The sequence below is a fragment of the Pteronotus mesoamericanus genome, unplaced genomic scaffold, assembly GCF_021234165.1.
Source record: "Pteronotus mesoamericanus isolate MK-2021 breed Mesoamerican mustached bat unplaced genomic scaffold, CSHL_Meso_final contig_182, whole genome shotgun sequence".
NCBI lineage: Eukaryota > Metazoa > Chordata > Mammalia > Chiroptera > Mormoopidae > Pteronotus > Pteronotus mesoamericanus.
This window is the reverse complement of record NW_026555078.1, coordinates 28,853,967-28,873,887: the sequence shown is the minus strand read 5'-3', so window position 1 is coordinate 28,873,887 and position 19,921 is coordinate 28,853,967. Positions and strand designations below refer to the sequence as shown.

General features: G+C 42.5%; 2 protein-coding genes across 2 annotated transcripts in view; one reads left to right on the top strand and one right to left on the bottom strand.

Annotated features, from left to right (window-relative positions):
- The window catches only part of CCDC175 (coiled-coil domain containing 175), a 54,787-nt gene extending 37,052 nt beyond the window's left edge, over window positions 1–17,735 (bottom strand). The window contains exons 1-6 of the mRNA XM_054567488.1: window positions 17,579–17,735; window positions 15,486–15,571; window positions 12,947–13,058; window positions 7,979–8,114; window positions 4,881–5,109; window positions 302–424 (exon numbers count right to left, since the gene is read on the bottom strand). Of these exons, the coding sequence (XP_054423463.1) occupies window positions 302–424; window positions 4,881–5,109; window positions 7,979–8,114; window positions 12,947–13,058; window positions 15,486–15,571; window positions 17,579–17,735 (843 nt within the window). The remainder of the gene's footprint in view (window positions 1–301; window positions 425–4,880; window positions 5,110–7,978; window positions 8,115–12,946; window positions 13,059–15,485; window positions 15,572–17,578) is intronic.
- A 134-nt stretch (window positions 17,736–17,869) lies between these two features.
- On the top strand, window positions 17,870–18,831 carry LOC129065674 (uncharacterized). Its single transcript, XM_054566935.1, has 2 exons — window positions 17,870–18,254; window positions 18,554–18,831. The coding sequence occupies exons 1-2, from the start codon at window positions 17,870–17,872 to the stop codon at window positions 18,829–18,831; spliced, it is 663 nt and encodes a 220-aa protein (XP_054422910.1).
- Window positions 18,832–19,921: the final 1,090 nt, after the last annotated feature.

The window sequence follows — 19,921 nt, the reverse complement described above, 5'->3', positions numbered from 1 at the left end:
TATGCATTTGGATGGATCTGTATGCATTTTTTAGAAGTTATTTTTACAGTATTTTGGCCCAGCAAGTGCAATTTGTTCGTAAAGCATGCCAAACCTCATTCTTCCCACCATGTTCCTGAAGAAGAAAACACAATTGCACTGTAACACTTTATCAGAAAATGACAAAATATCCTTCCAGAATAACAAGGGGGTAAAGTAAAATCAATTCCTTGTTTAAAACACTTGTTACCGGTTATATTAAAGGTAGTATGTATTGAGGTGCCTCGGTCCGACTTGAAAAACATAATTTATTCCTTCTTACCACTGTGGTGGTGGTAACTTTTTCTTTCATGTTTGCCTCTCTAAGCCTTAATTTATCCAATTCTTTCTTCTTTTGATGAGTGTCCCGTCTCTTAAGTTCAGAGAGGTTTTCATATTCAACCATCTGTAGTCATAAACATAAACCCACCAAAAAACTTATGAAAACAGCAAAGTTTAGGAAATCTTTTTTTATTTTGTCAAGCTAATTGATATGCAACCTAAGCATACCATAGTCAATCTCCATATATCAACAATAAAAAAATAACCAAACTAGGGTTTGCCTGTTTTATAGTGCCATAGGAAAAACAGTGAACCACAAGGACCAAACTGCGATGATAAAATATTGAAATAGTACATTTTTAAGAGCAATAAAACAATGATTATTAACAGCAAATTATAAAAGCAACAGCAAAATGAAGTATCAAGAAAAGGTAACTAACAGGGTAGTAAGGCCTAAGGAAACATATTTAACTCTGCAGTAAAGAGTCATGAAAACATATGTTTGGGTGGCTTTCCTTCGAAGCCACCAGCCAAGTCACCCAAAGTGGCTACTCTGAATGAATGTGAGCATGATCAATTATCTCTATACCAGGGCCCAGTTGAAGGAAACTTGATGATTAATAATTTTGCTGAAAATTAGAATTCCTTGTTTACACTTTGGCCTAAGCCTTCTCCAAAGGTCTTGCAACTATACATACAACATTAGCAAAAAGCATTTTGTTTTGTGTTAGGGGAGGTCTTAGAGGTTTGAAGATTCTCATACCTATCATTGTTTTTCTTCTTCTTCAGAAAGTAAAGGGAATTAACAGGCTGTTACCACAGCCTATCCTGTGCCTTCAGGGAAAATTGGTGGCTGCCTCCTTCACGTCCACTTCAGCTGGTCTGGCCCGCAGGCACAGGCCATTCCTTTTGGACCCATTTCTGTGACAGGGGCGGGTGGTGTCTTACCCTGAGCCGATGACATGGCAGGAAGACTTATGGTTCTTGGTTAGGAAAGATTTTCCTATTTTTACTTGAATAAAGCAGCACCGAGTCCTCTTGGTCACTGGCAGTCATCTTGCTACCAGCAAGATGAGGGAAACCAGCATGAAGAAGGACGGCGAGGAGGGAGGAGCCCCTGAATTAACTCCTCCAGGACTCTGGTCTGCACTGGGAATTCCTACTGTGTGAGACAGAACATGACCCTACTGTCCTATCCAGTTTGTATCAGGACATCTGCTATTTGCATGTGAAAGTACTCTACCTGGAGCCATTTTTCAGGGAAATCACCAGGGTAAACCAACTTCCTCCCGTAGACCAAATCCAGGCACCATCTTTTTTTGTAAAGCTGGCTCTTGTTTTTTTAGGTATTGTTTAGGGCTCCTTTCCTGCTAAAATGGTAGAGTTGAGCCACTTTAATATTTACATTAAGGAATAGGAAGGGGGGAACTTCCCTGTAGACGTTGAAATGAAGTTAGACACTCGTTCATTCAGTGAAGTAATATTATAGGGTGCCTCCCGCACGCCAGGTCCAGCCTGCACTGTTGGTAGTGCTGGGACACAGCAGCGAAAGAGACAGGCTGGATCCTGCCCTATGGAGCCTTCCTCTGCTGGCCAGAGCACAGATCTGATGCCATTGCCGAGGGGCCATTTAAGTCCCAGGGATGTAAAGAAAAGGACAGGGCTCCCCACTTCTCAATCCACCCCCCAATTTGGCTGAGCACCCCACCTTTGGCCCCAGTAACTTATGTGAGCTGCTCCAGCATGGGAGACGGGGGTGCTCAGGGACAACAGAATAGCACTTTCAGGAGAGGATTGTGTCAACATAAGAAACTTCCAAACTGTAAGACTTCTTTTGAGTTTATTTGAGCCACACTGATGCCAATTGCCAGGAAGCAAAACTTCAATGGATTGAGAGAATGATCCAGATAATGGCAGTTTTGCACCTTATTTTATGCATTACAGTCAGAAGAGAAGATGTAAGTAGGTTCCATGAAATCCATTGGTGGTAGATTAGGGAGGTGGGAGAAAGGAAGAGGAGGAAACCTCTGGGATTGGATAAAAGGAAAATGATGAACACCTACTTCCTCTGCATAGGTGAGGACAGGACAGGTAACAATCAAAAATTATCATGAGAACAATAACAATGAGGGGAATTTGTTGTCATCTTCTGGTGGGGTGCCTGAGCTTTGAGAGGGAGAGAAAAAGGAAATTTGACATTATAAAGATATGTTATCATAGATGCAAAAAGACAATAGACAGGCTCTATTAAGGTAAAGATAAGACTTTTGCCAGGGAAGATTCTAGCCTAGGACATGACTGCTGTCCATGGAAGTTCTTAATTCCCGGCCATTCTATGTGGTAACTTTAGATCTCTGAGTCTGTAAGGCCTTCATGCAGGCCTCCCCTGAGCTTGTCAGGTTGGTTTTATGGTCCCTTTTTGTCCACAGCTGGAAAGAGCAGGGTGATGCTAGTGCTGCTCAACATCCTTGTCAACATGGCATGAAAACAATAAAATGCCTTTTGGTCCTTGTTGTCCTAAAATTTCCATTTCCTTGTGATAACAATATATCCTAGTAAGGTTTTGCCCAGTGGCGGAAGCCCCTCACCATTTTTGAGACATGCATTGTTCGTGAGCGTATGTTGGCGATATAGTCTTTCCAATAAGTCAGTTAGGCAACTGCTTGGGTAGCTGCCTGCTGAGTAGGCCAGCACCAAGGAATAGACAAGAGTCACCCACAGTAACTATGCTATTCACTCAGTTTTTACTGAATGCAGGTTCACGCAAAGCAGAACATCAACATACATTAATATCTTACATACACTCTAACAATCTAAGAGAAATATCACACACACACACACACACACACACACACACACACACACAGGAATCACTGGGAAATAAAGAACCTGAGTCCCAGAGTCTCAGTCTGCAAGTCTGGGAGACAGCATGGTGGGCAAGGGAGTCATTACCGTCTTGCCAGGAAGGATCACCAGAACCAAGTGGACAGCAGAATAAAGTCCTCAGTCCAGCAGGATAGAGGTTCTGGTGGCAGGTGCTAAGGGAGATGAGCGTGGCATGTAGCAGCACTCTGGTGTGTGGAGCTCAGCTGCCTCAGTTATACCTTGAAAGTGGTGTACTCCACCCATCTGGGTCTCTTGATAAGTGTCTTGGCACCCTTGATGGAAAGTGTGAAATTTGCCCAGGAACCTGTCTATGGGTGGTCCCACTCTGCAGACATGGCTATTCTGATCACACGTGCACAGATATCTTGGGCATGTCTCCTTGCCAGATGTGTCATGTGTGACTCAGGTAGTTTCTCTCTTGAAACAAAGTGTCATCTTGACTGGCAGCCAACTTGGTTGACAGGAGTGACTCCATTTTGTTTTGTATACTTTAAGCTGTCTTGACTGGACCAATGCCACTTTATTGGTCCTGATATCCACAGGATTTCAGCTGATTCCTGCTCTGCAGTCCAGGCAAACAGCCAGCTTCAACCCCACTATGGTCCAGGGAGCTGGGCTTTTACAAATTCGGTTTAGTGGCCGCAGTTGGCCTGAGGGACAACTTGCCAGCTCCTTCACAAAGAGCCTGTTCTAAAGATGATGAAGGCTGAACTATTCATATTCAAGAAAAATAATCCATGTTTTTAGTGTAAAACTATTCCTGAAGACATAGGTCTAACTTTCAAGAACAAAGAAGCTTAGACTAGATTGGAATCAATCACAATAAGAACCAAATGTTGGTCACTGCCAGTTGTAGTCCTTTAAATTTTTAATAAAGACTCCAGGAAAGCAATTTAATAAATTTTTTCTTTCTATTATTTTTTTAAAATTAAATACAGCAGCATTGTGAGCTTGAATGCGATTCCCTGCCTTTATACCTGGACGTTAGGGCAACTCTGATCGTGGGGAGGGCAGCATCAGGAGCTGCCCCGGAATTCTCACTGTGAACTGGCCCCCACTCCACAGGGAAAAAGAGACTGATGCTGGGGTCCCCTAATGGGACAGCACTGCCTCTCCTGCAGCAATCAAAGCAGAGCAAAGAACGACCAACAGTAAACCATTCTAATGGTGAATTTTAATTAATATGGCCTCGTAGACAGCAAGAAGCTGTACTTGTACCTCACACCCCCTCACAAAATTCCTGTTTCAAAATACTCTTTTCTCTAGGGCTCTGCTCAGCCCGTCTGCAGGCCGCTCCTCTCAGATTCATTCAGCAGGAGCAGCGGGCTGGGGCCAGACTAAAGTCCCTGGTCCTGTCCACAGAGGCCAGGCCTCAGAGGTGCTGAAGGCAAGCAGATGACATGGAGGCAAATTTCTAGCCCCTTATAGGGTTGCAGATGAGCAAGGGGCCACCCCACCCCAGCGGTGCAAATCCTGTCACTCATATTCTTTCTCATGAACTGAGATGCTGCTGCTATACAATTCAATATCTTCCCCAAGGGGCCCTGCTGTTCTTGTCTCTGCTCTAGTCCCATTCCAGTCTTCACAGAAGATACCACGGGAACACCGGCTACCTCGAGGACAAATAAATTATTTCCCATTGCTTGAGATTCTGTACGATTCTGTATTATAAAGAAATAAATCATGCCACTTACCTCTTCATTCAACTTCGTTTTTCTTTTCAAAAATTCTTCTCTTTCTTTTTCAATTTGTTCCTCCATATCTTGAATGTATTTTTTTTGCAATTTTATTTCTTCTTTCTCCTTGTTTATTTTGGTATAAGTCTCATTGATGTAAATAGCAGTAGTAGCTTTTTTCCCCATCATGTGGTTCAGTGACAGGACAATCTTTTCATGCTGCTTTGCCAGCTGCTCTTGCTTTTGACTAGGAGAAAAAAAATATCATTTATGGCATGAAAAGTATGGCTTTTAGGAAAGGAATTTAAAGTCTGTTTGGTGACATCAACCACCACAAAGAGGGAAATTGTAAGCCATACTGATTTGAGAATTGTACTTGTACTTGCCTAAACTTGGTTGAGACAGATGGAAACACAAGTGTCAACATGGACCTACCTCACCACACCCATCCTCACACAGCAGGTAGTAACTATGGGCTATTGTGGTTTAAAGTACACAAGGATTCAACAACAGTTTTGAACAGGTAAATGAAATCTGGCCAAAAGCTTTGCTCTGTAGCATTGCCATATCTATCTTATCATCCTGAGATATGCAGTAAGTCAAAGAAAGATAAACATCCCTCCACCCCTCCAGCCCCCTCTGATGCCAGGGCCCTGTGGGGAGGCCCCAGGAGAAAGCTAGTCTTCCTCTAACGGACAGGAGTCAAGTGAGGAGAGAGTCCATCTTCACTGTTCAGAGGATGCTTGAAACCTAATTTGAACCCTTTTTTTCTTCTCCCATCTGCAGCCAAATCTGAGTTCAAAAGGAGACATTAACCTCACATATCAGTTGGTCACATTCACTGGAGAAAGACCTTAAGACTGCTAGAAACACCTGTCCCAGGGCTAACAACAAATTGGAGGAGGGACAATTTGCACCATGTATTTATTTTCCTTTTTGTAAAAGCTCCTGAAATGTGAAGACCTTTTTCCTTTTTCTAGTCCACAGGGCTAAAGACTTAACTTCAGATCGCTGTGTGCAAAGGTGCAGGCAAAAGAAAACAGATTGTCAGTACGTTCAATTTCCAGATGTCAACTCCACCACAGAAATGCGGTAAACAGAAGTGTTGGGCAAGAGGGGCTCAGATCAGGGGTGCTTTGTGGTCTAGCAGAGGCTGCCTCCTAACGATGAATACACCTAAGGATCAAGGAGCCTCAAGAAGGCAAAGTGAAACAAGTCAAATCAAAGACCCTCCCCGGTGTACTGGGACGGGTTGCGGAGAGAGCACGCAGAAACCTTACATGGAGCCTAGGAAAGCACAGCAGAGCGCTTGCAGGTGTCCACTTTTGGGGTTGGGTTTTTTGTTTGTTTGTTTTGTTTTGTTTTGTTTTTTGGCTTTCAGTTCACATTTTTTATAACAATATAATCCATGTTTTTTAAAAAATTGTATTTCAGTTTATAATATTTTTGAACCAGGGTCCAAATAAACTATATACATTGTTAAAAATCAGTGTCTCTTAAGTCTCTCTTTTTTAAATATTTAATTTTAAAAAAATTATTGTTGTTCAGTTACAGCTGTCCCACCTTTTACTCCATTGTTTTCTCTGAGGACTGTCCAGGAGAGGACCACCTGGCAGGGAGCGAGGGTGCCTCAGGATATACCTTTCTTTGAAAAATGGGTGCAGAAAGCGATCAAAGCTTCATGATGCTAGCTTTTCAAGCACCCCATCTTGTTTGTCATTTGCTTTTCCATAAAGATTTCTCTAGAGCAGTGATTCTCAAGCTGGTCGGGAACTACCAGCAGCATCAGCATCAGCATCACCTGGGATGTTAGAAAACTTGTTAGATATCCAAGTTTTCACCCTCACCTCTAAGTCCTTCTAAATCAGAAATTCAGGGCATGGGTGTCCCCAGTAATTTGTTTTCACAAGCACCCCAGGTGATTCTGATGCACAATGAAGTTTGAGATTCATTGATCTTTAGGGGTGTGAGGGCGCTGGCCAAATGCTCTAAATTATCCCAGCTTGGGAACTGACAGCCTAGCTTATGCAGCAGCCTCTGGTAATCCTGGCTGGCGTGCTCCACATACAAATCTGCATTGGGAACCACCAACAGGGGTTAGAAAATGTGTATTTCTCAAACTTCTGTGATGATGAACTTTCTTTCTCATGGAACATCTCCCAGAACAGGTGATCTGAGAGCCAACTTCGGGAAAGGCATCCCTGGGCCTTGAGGTCCCAAAGCACCTCATTCCTCATGCTTTGAAATGTTGTGCGCCAAGCAGTCCTCTGGTTGTTTCAGTTTCCTGAGAAAATTCTTCCCCTATGATGAGGGCTCCTTGAACATTTCTCACTCTGACAAACTCATGTTCTGATATTTACACATTAGCCTTGCAAATTTGCTCACAGTACTGAGTTGTTCTTCAGAGTTTATCTTTGTTTTTTCTTTCACAATATATCTCTTCCTCCATGAGCTGGGTAAATCAAGACTTGCAATCCCCACTTAACAGATGCAGAAAATGAGGACCCCAGGAGTGAAGGGCTGGCAATGCAGCAAGGAATCAAGGGAAGAAACTAACAGGTGTCAGATCTTGAGCTACAGGCAGTTACACATGCTGTCCCACTTAATTACAGGTAAAATCTAGATCCCTCTCCAGGGAACCAATGCCATCCTCAGCCCTCCAGGTGATTATGACTGAACATCTTTAAGGAACTAAACTACCTATAATAGATCTGGTTTGATACTATATTTGCACCCAGCAAGATTTCTTCCTTTGGTGAGTGAGGTTCGTAAATTCAATTTTACTAAAATGCAAACTAAAAACACAGTGTGCCTCTACCTGTGGAGGTTGTGCACACAGCAGTGTGTGATCTGCACACAGTCATCGCTGCTGTGGGGCATCGCTCTGAAATCTTACAGGTCTCCTGGATGCAGTGGTTGAAGATTTTCTGCTCTGCTTCCCAGGTCTCTGCAGCTGTCACACACCCCTGGTCAGCCCGGGTCCCCTTTCACACGTGATTTCCACCTCTTACTTTGCCCGGCACCAATTCAGGTTAGAGGACAAACCCTTTAGCACAATTTTCCCACTCCAGTTCCAGACCCCAACTCCCTCATGTGCTGAATAAAAAACTGCTTACCCCAGAGCTTTATTAATGTCTTTCAGATCAAGTATTCTCTTCTTCAGATGCTCTATTTCATTATTCATCCTTGTAATTTTCATTTGTAATTCATCTATCTCAAGAAGGTTTAATCTGCGAGCATCCCTGACACATTCTTAGAAGTGGAAGAAATGTTAAGAGTTATTTAAGAAGCAGCACAATTATAGATAAGGACTTTTGAGAGGACAAACAAATTGTCTTTCTCTGAAGCTTTCTTTTAAGTATGCCTCTGTAGCAGACACCTCTTTCTCACCCCCTCCAGCTCCTTTAGTCTTATCCTCCAAACATTTCCCTTATTTCAGGCACTGCTATGGGGACCAGCTTTCCAGGTGCTCTGAGCAACTTCAAAATGGGGCAGTGTGACAGCACTTGATTCCTACCTTTTCTAGCCACTGCTCACCTTCTGCCTAGCACTTCCCTGTCACCTCTACCATGGGACTTCTTTAGACACCCACAACCAGGCATGTGGAAGTCAAAGTGCAGGAGGTGGGGCAAACATTGGACCAGTGATGGACAGGAGCCAGTGCCTGGATGGTCCTGAGAAGAAATGACTGTCTTAGGGGCTTGTTCTCACACTCCATTAGTTGCATTTAACAGCAGTCAACATCATACTGCACCCCATATGAACTCTCCCTTCTCTCCGCTTTGATCTCTTTATCCCACTCTCCTCCTCCTTGAATTGTACTCCTAAATAAAATAGCAGTGCAAAAGCAATTGCCTCTGGTTCTGCTGTCTAGGGAACCCAGTGATTAAAACAACAAACAACTAATTATTCATCAATAAATAACAAATTAGCATAATCACATAAGACTTCAGGAGATTACCTCAGTGCATGATAAAAGGTAACAATGAATGAATATTTGAATACCACTGTGTAGAAAGTCCTTAATGACCCATTTCTACACATTAAATTTCCTAGAAATGAACTGTTAGCTTCCCTGAAGGAGCAGGGTTACTTTTTTCTAGATTACTAGTTAAAGTGCAGCAGGGCTTCTCAAACTGTGTCTCAAATTTGCAGGTGCCACACCTGGGGATCTTGTTGAACTGTAGATTCTAATATAGGAGTTACAGGATGAGCCTAGGGATTCTGCATTTTGTGACAAGCTTTCAGGGGATGTTGATCCTGCTGATCCAAGAACCATATTTTGAGTAGCGAAGCTTTATTCATAAGGCCAATTAAATTTAATTGCTTAATTATTCCACATGTATGAAGGATCTTCTAAGCCCCTATGGTATTGTTTTTCTTTCTAAAATGTTTTTTCCTGTTCTAAGATAATCTAACCTAGAAAATAAAATGCTACAAAAATAATAAAACAAAAACACTCTTAACTCTGCCTTAGGCACAGCTTTCTTCTAGGTGCTATTTTTCTCTGCATGTGTAGTTGGTTGAATTTCCCTTGCCAAACTTGACAAACAGCATGCATATTGTGTTATAACTGACTGTATCACTCAGGGTTTAAGTAGGCCATAGAAATCTTAAAGCAAATTGATACAGAAAAAATTTTTTTAATTTAATTTTTAGAGAGAAGGAAAAGGAGGGAGAAAGAAAGGGAGAGAAACATCAGTGTGTGAGAGATACATCGATCAATTGCCTCTCACACACGCCCAATAAACGACCTGGCCTGCAACTCAGGCATGTGTCCTGGCTGAGAATCGAACAAGCAACCTTTCAGTCCGCAGAGCACACTAGCCAGGGCTGACAGGGAAATTTTAATATAAAGAATTACTGACTATAAAGAGAATTCGAGTAATGAAGAAGAGTGAGAAAGTAAAGAGGACTCTAAAGAATTCAGGAGCAGCAGGCATAAGGAACAGCCACTATCACTGGGGCTGAGAGGGAGAGTCCCCGAAGGAGCAGCACTTCCACAGCCAAGTTCTAGACCTTGTTGCAGGTGGCTGTGGCTCACTGGGTGGCTCAAAAAAGTTCTTGAAATGCTGGGCTGCCAGTCTGGCTTCTGGGGTATTGAGGGAACTTGTCCAAGGGAGGTGTCATATTTTAAAACTCACTGCAAAACCACTGAAGGGTGCTGGGGAAGCTGTTCATGGGAAGGTGGCTCACTGGTAGCAGTCTGCCATGATGTTGCCCAAGGGGCACTGAAGGAAGCTGTTGGGCACACTGGACAGGCACATGCTGCAGGACCTTGGCATGGAGAATCTGCATGCACTGTGAGAGTCTCCCAAGCTGAGCACCTGAAACCAGAAAGAGAACCTCTTCTTCCTCCAGTGCCCTCTGATGACAAAGCTTGATATTGTGCCAGCCGGTAAAGGGAGAATTTCCAGGGTCCAGCTGCCTTATGACAGAGCAGACAATGAAGATGGATTTGGATCTGAAAAGCAACAAGTGAATAACTGAAACATGTACTGAAAAAGTGTTTTACCTTGATTGGTGTGGCTTAGTGAGTTGGGCGCCGTCCCACAATCAAAAAGGTCATTTGTTCGATTCCCAGTTAGGGTACATGCCTGGTTTGCAGGCCAGGCCCCAGTTGGAGGTATTCCAGAGGCCCCTGACTGGATGTTGCTCTCACACATCGATGTTTCTAACTCTCCCTTTCTTCCTCCCTACTTCTCTCTTGAAAAATAAATAAAATCTTTTTTTTTTAAGTGGTTTTTAAAAGTTTGTTTTGACCACTGTTTTAGGTCGTCTCCCTGGGAAACATTGTAAAATTTGTGTGTAGAAAATGCATGGGCAGGGCTCTCAGGGGCATCTCAGAGGAAATACGGGAAGCAGGGCTGGAAGAAGGGGAGGTGAAATGATTCTGAGCCTTAGAGCTGTGGAGACACTTGGCAGCCGTCCTGCACTGAGTCAAGGAAGACAAGCCTTCTACCCGTCCAGTGACCAATCAGCAGCACCTAGGGAGAGCAAGCTACCTGGAGTGAGGCCTTTCTCTTTGTCAAGGACAATTCCTGTGGAGGAACTGAGCTGTGAGCCTCAGACAAGCCTTCAGGCAGATGGGAAAATGAAGTTGGACTCTTTCCTTACACCAAATACAACACTTAACATATGTCAAAACCCTCAATGTATGAGCTAAAACTATAAAACTCTTCTACGAAAACATAGGGGGAAAGCTTCGTGACATTGGACTTGGCTATGATTTCTTGAATATGAACCCAAAAGCACAGGCAACAAATAAAAAATAAATAAGTGGGACTACCTCAAAATTTAGAACTTTTGTGCACCAAAAGTCACTATCAAGAGAATGAAAAGGCAACCGACAGAATAGGACAAAATATTTTCAAAGTATATGTCTGGTAAGGGGTTAACATCCAGAACATAAAAAGAATTCCTTCAACCCAACAACAACAAAACAATCAACCTGATTCAAAGGTATTCAAGGACCTGAATAAACATTTCTCCAAAGAAGGTATACTAATAGCCAATAAGCACATGAAAAGATGTTGAACATCACTAATCATTAAGGAAATGCAAATCAAAACCATAATGAGATAACACTTGACACCCTTTAAGATGGCAACTATTTACAAAACAAAAACAGGAAAAGTGTTGACATTAGTATGGAGAAATTGGAACCATTATGCACTATGGGTGGAAATGTAAAAAAGGTGCAACCACTGTGAAAAACAGTATGGCAGTTTCTCAAAATATTAAACATAAAATTACCATATTACTATACCACCCAATAATTAATTCCCTTCTGCATACATACCCAAATAATCTGAGGCAGTGGCTCAAATTGATATTTGTACACCCATGTTTACAACTACATCATTCACAATAGCCAAAAGGAAACAATGCAAGGGTCCACTGGTGAGTGAATGAATAAATAAAACATGGTATATACCAGGTCTGTCTGGAAAAAGTCCAGCCATTGTTAATATGAGACTGGTTTGCACAACAAAAATGTAACCTGGTAGCCAAGGCGAGTGGACTGGAATACACATGCATGAACAATAATGACTTCACTGTACTAGCTAGTGGGGGGTGGTAGGTGCCTTTGAGTGAGCATGTGTACTATGTGGCCATTGCATTCAAAATGACTGAGCAAGTACAGCAATGAATCTGCATTAAATTTTGTCTTAAGCTTGAACATTCCTCCATGGAAACTATCTGAATGATTCAGAAGGCAACAGCTATGAGCAACTGGTAACTGGCAGTTTCATTGTGACAACGTACCCACTCATATATCATGTCTAGTGCAGAGTTTTTTGGTGAAACATCAAATCACCCAGGTGACTCAGCTCCCCTACAGCCCATATTTGGCGCCCTGAGACTTCTGGCTTTTTCCAAAACTAAAATCACCTTTGAAAGAGAAGAGATTTCAGACCATTGATAAGACTCAGGAAAATATGATGGGGCAGCAGATGGTGATTGGGAGAACTGTGTGAGGTCCCGAGGTGCCTACTCTGAAGGGGACAGAGGTGCAACTGTCCTACATATGATGTTTCTTGTATCTTGTGTCTTGTTCAGTAAATGTCTCTATTTTTCATAGCGTATGGCTGGATACCTTCAGGACAAACCTCATACATACAATGGAATATTTTTTAAAAGGAGGGAAATTCTGATACATGCTACAATATGGATGAACCTTGAAGACATTATGCCAAGTGAAATAAGCCAGTCACAAAAGTTCAAATATTGTATGAGTCCACTTACATGAGGTGCCGACAGTAACCAAACTCATAATGACAGACAGTAGAATAGAAAGGTGATTTAGGCCAGTCAGGCCGCCTAACTTAACTGGATAAATATCAATTTGGAATGGGCTGATTCTACATATCTTCAGTCTATTTGGACACTAAATTACATAAATTTAATATGCCACTTAAAATTTCCCAAAAATTATTTTGGATCTCACTGTGTTAGTGTTATGTACTCTTTCTAATAACTAAACCAATCTTATGTAATCATAAATTCATGTTTTCACAAGGTCTTGGCTCTATTTTTTTATATGACAAACTAAATTTCTATACTTATTAACCTCAAAATACCTTCCAGTTCCGTGCTAACATTATTGGGAAGAGTTTCCAATTGAAAATATAGTCTGCTGAGTTCCATGCTTTCAATTTCCAGAAGATCAATTGTATCTTTTCTCATTTCTTCCTAAAAATTTTAATTACACATTAAAATAATAAAAATTCTCTCCCAAACAATGCCCTATGAATGTTTTCAAAGTTTCATTTTCATTAAACACCTTCTGCAGCTATTTTTATTTGTAATAGAAAGTAGGAAATGTAACTACAATCAGTTTTTAAGGTGATAGTTTCTTTTAATTTCTGCTTATTTTCTTCTACTCAGAAATCACCTTTCCATGTGTGTTTCCTGTTTTGTTTCAATCAGTTTAAAGGTAAAGATGTCAACAAAAAGGGTAACATTGAGAATTTAAAAATATTCTCAATTAATTTAAAAAAAGAAAATTAAAACAAAAGAAAATACCTGTAAAAATATGGTTAGGTATAAAGAGACCAATGTTTCTCTTATACATATCGGCAAATCCAAACAAAAAGTTAGGTGGGCCTATTGTTATTATTATTATTAATTTATAATTTTGGGGGTGGGACTATTTGAAAAAATTCAAAATATGTTAGTGGAAAAACAGATAATTCATCTTTTAAATAAATGGTTGCAGTGGCTATAGTTACTATATGATCTGATAAATTACCATCCAATTTTATGAATAATAAAAAGCAGGTTACATAATTATATTGGGTTAGCTAAAAAAAGCATGTTTAGTTTTTTCCATAAAATAAAAGACACATTTTTCATTTTCCCCAGTAACTTTATTGATTTGAATATTTTGAGTATGTTGACTATATCTCTGCTCTTGGCTTCTTGTGGGCAGAGGTCAGAGGTGCTGCTAAACATCTTCCAATGCATAAGACAGCCCCACAGCAAAGAGCTATTTGGCCAAAATGTCAATAGTACCAAGAAACTTCGCAAACCACTTTTGATCATGTTTGATCAGTCACAGCACTTTCTCCATACACTGAACAAATTTTTTTGCGTTTCGGTTGCATTTTTACCTTTTTTGAAATAATGAATCGTAATATGCTGAAAATGTTGCATATGTTTTCCATCTTTAATATTAAAATGGTTGCACAAAAATTCACCAATTGTGATGTCTTTTTAAATGCACACTGACATGACAGCTGTCACAATACAACCTAACAAAGTTGTTTCGAATGAAGTTAAAAGACAGCTAAGCACTACTAGAGCCATTGTAACTTTTTTGGCCAATACACATATATATATATATATATATATATATATATATATATATATATATATATAATATATACAAGTATGGTCACTTTTCTATAAAATTCAATACAGGCATCATCTATACCCTGAAAGTAGGAAGAACATTCATGAAGGCGGTAACGTGATTATTTTAGGGTGGTGGGATTATCATGGTTTTTACTTTCTTCCTTTTGCTTGTCTATTTTTTCCTAAGTTGTCCAGAACAAACATGTAGTATTTTTATAATAGAAGAAAGTTGTTACCTTGAAAAATGGAGGGATTTATCTCTACTTAAGAGATTTCACAGCTCAGATATTAAATGAAGAGATACTAGATACTTTAATATGCTACAATTAATAATTTGATCCTCTCAATTCCTGGAGAAAAACATAACTAAAAACAAAGCAGAGGAACAGATTTGCACAAGACCACAGGGCAGTACAACGTGCACAGACTCTAAGTTATATGTATTCCATATGTATTCAATTAAATACAATTATAAAGCATAATTCTGTAGTATACATATTATATACTACATAAAATATAATTGTAAAGAGATTAACTTTTATCAGCAATCTATAGAACCAAATTCATTTACTTTACAGCCATATTTATATGCTTTTATATATTTGATATGCAGTAGATTCTTACTCAATATTTTTAAACCGAATGAAGAGACTTCACCATTCTGACCCTTCTGGGGAAGCACTGTAAACATCATCCAGGACCAAACAGAGAAATGATTGTGACACTTGAAAAGGAAATTCTTTAAATATTTCTTTGGTTAGTATAACCAAAAGCATTTCTGTTTGTTTTCACTGAACAGCATGGTCTACTTCAGTGAAATGGGTGCCAAAAAAATCTTTCACCGGTTATATTAGGAACTGCTTATAGAGAAATGAGTTCATTGGCCCCACACATGCAATTTATTTCAGAGGTTAAGTAATGCTTACATGTTGGGGTCGTAAGCATTTGCCCATTTGGCTCACCCCTCAACTGAGCTCTACTATCACTAGTATTGCTTCTCCTTAGGTGGCTTGCCTTCATCCACAGCACAGGTGTTAGTTCAGTGTTCTGCATGGAAAATCGGGCAACAGTCCACAGTTGAGCAACACTGGTTAAAATGCTTAGTTAATTGAAGGGAAACTTTTTTTTTTTTTTTACTCAGGGTAGATATTTTCCCTGTTTACCTATTAAAATACTTTGAACAGAGTTGGTGCTAAACTAAAGTTTGATGAGGAAATAAATGGAAGATTGAAAAAAAAAGGCTCTTATTAAATGATACAATACCAATTTCTTGACAGCTATAGCAATGTCCTTAAGAAAGATCCTAGCTTCTTCATTGCATTTAAAATAGTCCCTTTGCAGTGATCGTTCTAAAAAAAAAGTACAAAATTAAGATATCTTATTTATCTGTCCAAATCTTATTTAACCCTTTAAGATTTAGCTCAAATGCTTACACAGCTGGACATTACACCTTTATCTGTGAATTTCTATAGCACTTTATATAAATCTCTTTTGTACTTGTTATTTTCTATTTCATAGTATTCCAATTTAGGTATATATTTTATGCTCCTTGAGGACAAACTCTTCTTAAGAGTCCATCTTTGATCCTGGCCGGTGTGGCTCAGTTGGTTGGAGCATCATCCAAATCAAAAGGTTACAGGTTTGATTCCCAGTCAGGGTACATACCTAGGTTACAGGTTTGATCCCTGGTCAGGGCACATATGAGAAGCAACCAACTGATGTTTCTTTCTTTCTCTCTCTCTCTCTCTCTCTCTCAAACCAATAAACATATTGGCGGGGGAGCCCATCTCGGCATCGTTCATGGTAGAAAGAAGGATGTGTGTAGGACAGGACAAAATTCAATAGATATTTATGAAAGGATAGCCTATAATGTAGATTTAAGAGTGTTTTCATGCATATTTATAAATATATATCTTAAATATAGTATTTTTGCCCAAAACCACACATTTAACTGTATAAAAATCAAAGTTGATTCTTATAAACTTATGATGATTCCCATTTCATAAGTAAGAAATCTGAGACTTTGAGGTCATGTCCTATGTTCAAGGTCACAGAGCCCGTCGCTGATAGAATTTAGATTCAAATATAAGTGGTGTATCTCCAGGGTCCATGCCCTTAATGGCCCTATTCACCTCTCAGAGTGTAAATAGCAATTTCTGCCCTCAGTGCAAGGGAACTTGGATTTCTTAGTGAACTAAGTTCTCAAACCAAGTGAAAACCATTTACCGAGTTTGCAAGCAAGTGTGTGTTAAGGAGAGACAGGTCTTGCCTGCTATTTCCTTTCCTTCCTTCTAAGGAATGAATGAACACACAAACTCGTTCCAAATTGCAAATGATCTGGAGAGCAACATATTTTATAACTCACACTCAGGGCAAGAGGTTCATTGAAGTTTTTTTCCTAAGAAAAACTTTCTTAGAGTCCAAGAATTATTAGCAGGAAAAATATTTGTGCTTAATTACTAGGATTGAATGGATATGCTGATTTAGATGACCTTGGATAGAGGTGAATCATTTAGGTCTCTTCAGTGGTTAACAGTTTTACCAAAGCACTCCTCCAAACTTACAAGAATTGTGAAGTTAAATTAGTTCATGTGAGACGGAAAAGAGAAACTATTCCAAACAAAAAGTAAGATTATGATAAACAGCAGTATGATGGTCTAGAAACAGTGAGATGATGAGTAAAACAATGGTTTTATGAAACCCCATTCCTTGGACTATTTACTTCCTTAAGCTTAGGGGACTCGATTACAGGTTCAGCTTCCTAACTGAGGAAGCATTTTAACCTCGCCCCGTCCTGCCTAATACCCCAGGAGCTGCTCGAACACTCCCTGTCTTGTTTGCCTGTTAAATTCTCCAGGTGGCCACAGCATAATGTTGAGGAAACGAACTTGTCTAGAAAAGTGAAGAAGGGAACAGGGAACCTTGAATGCATCATCTCACGGCGGGTGGGCACTCCGGTCGCAGGCAAAGGGGAACGGCCTGGGGTCCAGGATTCGCCACCAGCTACTCGGGGGACTTGGGCCAGGTCACTGCAGCGGCACTCCAGCGGGAGAGCTGAGCCCTGACTAGCACCCCATCGCGCCTCTCCCGCCTTCCTTCGGAGCTGCCGCTGGAGAAGGCTCTGCGCAGCCAGGGAGGCGCTGGGCGCGGGAGGAGGGTTCCAGCGGAGCGCAGCCCCGGCGCCGCCCGTCAGGGGCCGTCCCTGCGGCGCCAGCTGGGAACCGAGCGGCGAGCGAAACCCGCTCGAACCCTGCCTCCTGTATCCCTGCCCGCGCCTCCGCCTCCGCCTCCCCAGCCTCACCCCGACCGCCCAGCCTCTCAGCGGACGTCCCCCAAAGTGCCAGCGGGCTTCTCACCCACAACCAAGAGCTGCTCCAGCGCCGCGGCCGCGACCGAGGAGCCTAGGGTGGAGGGGAAGGTGCATAACTCCAGGGAGGGCCCGGTGGAGACGGCGGCGGGCCGCAGCACCTTCTCGCCAAACCCCAGCTCTGGGGACCAGGAGCGCAGCGCCATCTTGCGGCCCCTGTGCGGCGCCCCGCGGCCCGAGCGCCGAACTGCCGTTGCCCCAGGCAACGGGGACGTTGACCGTTCACCGCTGACCGTTGACGGAGGCGCGGACCCCTTGCCTTTCACCTGGCAATCGTAAGATGGAGTGCGCTTCACCACTTCAAACTCTCCGGTGGTTCCCTGAGGGCCAGAGGATGCTCGGAGCGCCCTTCTCGCTCTGGTCCTGCGCCTGTCTCCTGCCGCCTCCCAGCTCTCAGAAATCACCTCTTCCAGGCGGCCGTGGGACAGCCATCAGCTTGGTTAGGGACTTCTCTGTGCAGGTAGAAGCCACCGCCCTTCCCTTGTGGGGACCTTACGTGGCGGCGCCGGCTTGTGGCCCTCCGTGGGGTGCGCACCTCGCCGGGTCTCTGACTTCAGCTTCGAGGATCGAGCGACCTGGGAAGGACGAGTCCCTCGCCAGCTGCCCTTCTCTCCTTCGTTTCCGTTTCGTCAGGCCAGCGCTCGGACCTGCCCGTTGGACTCGTGGTAACGATCGCTTGAAGCTCGGCTCTGTGTCCGGCTCCACAGGGGGAGCTTAGTGCTCACAGTGGCGCTGTGAGGCCGGTTCTTGCACCTCTTGTCTGGAGGTAGTGAGTCACTCTCCCCACTTCTGCAGGGCAGGGTGCGCCAGGGTCTTTAGATGGGCCCAGGTAGTTACTCACCCGCAAGGCATTTTGTGCTTTCACAAAGGTCCAGTTTGTAACGGCTTCTGTACCTTATTGAGCCTTATCTTAATGCTTCAGGCCACTATCATGGCTATCCTATTTTCTTTGTCTTCTTTTCAGAACATCACACGGAGGTGAGAGATTCAGTGACGTTCGGGATAACACCTGGCCCAGCCCCTGGAGGTGGACAAGGGCAGAGCAGTCCTTCCGACGCCAGGTGTGGGCGCCACCAGCGGTGCCAGAGCTGCCCTGCGACTGTGCCCCCGGGGCCGGGAGCGGGGCTGGGCGAGGAGCGCTCGGGGCTGGACGGCTGTCCGCGGAGCCACGGAGGTGTGGCTGCAGAGCGGGGGGTGCCTGCAGAGGAAAAGCAGGAGCCCAGCCCGACACTCGGGATGTGATGTTGCTGTCGGGGGCCTTCATTCCCAGTCAGGAGTTTGGGTTTTACTGCTGCAGGCAATGCTGCTATGAGTAGGAAGATGAAGAATGGATTAAGCTACTCCCGGCTGGCAGCTGCTTGGTAATTCAATGTATTCTAGCCTAAGGGAACACATAATGGTAGAGTAGAAGAGTGGCCCCCAGCTCCCGGGCCACAGATTTGTAATGGTCTGTGGCCTGTGGCCCGTTCAGAACCAGACCCCCAGGGAATCTCACCTGAGCCCCACCTCCTGTCTCTCCACTCCACTTCCCTCACCTCCAGGGGACGTCCCTCCCAGCTCCTGCAGGTGTCTCACTCACAACCAAGAGCGGCTCCAGCACCGCAGCTGTGTCTAAAGGTGAGAAACAGGAGGCGCACACACCAGATTCCTTCACCTCCAGCGTTCCTGGAACCTGCTGCCTGGATAATTAGCAAGGAGCAGAAAAGACATGGGACTGCTCTGATTTCCTTTTAATCTCGAATACAGCTCTATAATATGCCAAAATTGGAAGGACCCTATTATTACAGAATAGCTAAATGTGCTAATAAACACATTGAAGGGTAATTTGCAATATTACATTATTTTCTTTTACTAAAGGGCTCATCAACTCACCTACAGCTAGGCTCTCTTTTCCTGATTCGGGTCTCTAGTTCTCATTTATGGGTAGAGAGCTCACTGAAGTACATAAACATTTTATACAGGGGAGATTCCCAGGGCCAGAGAGACAAGGAAGTTTCTGGCTAACATAACTACTATCCACAGGAATGGATAACAAACAAAAATTCAAAAGCTTTGTTTTATTCCAATATTCAACCATTTCCCTCTTCAAGTATTTCTCTAGAGTTGAAGACAGTGCCCAAACTGATTTGCTTATCTTCTTTATATATATTGCAACACTGATTAAAGATGATAAAGGAGAAATGGGGACAGTATACAAATGGGAACATTTGAATAATCACCATCAAAATATTGTCTAGTTCCTCCACTATATTATTCTGTCTAAAAGCCATTCCCGCTCACTTTTTCACTAATGTAATAGAAAGTGAAGCATCACCATTCCAAAATAATTAAC

Excerpts from the sequence above, each read along its gene's own strand:
- LOC129065674 (XM_054566935.1), top strand. The coding sequence starts at position 17,870 with ATGGAGTGCGCTTCACCACTTCAAACTCTCCGGTGGTTCCCTGAGGGC. Across the intron at positions 18,255-18,553 it reads ACCTGCCCGTTGGACTCGTG|AACATCACACGGAGGTGAGA; the intron begins GTAACGATCGCT and ends TCTTCTTTTCAG.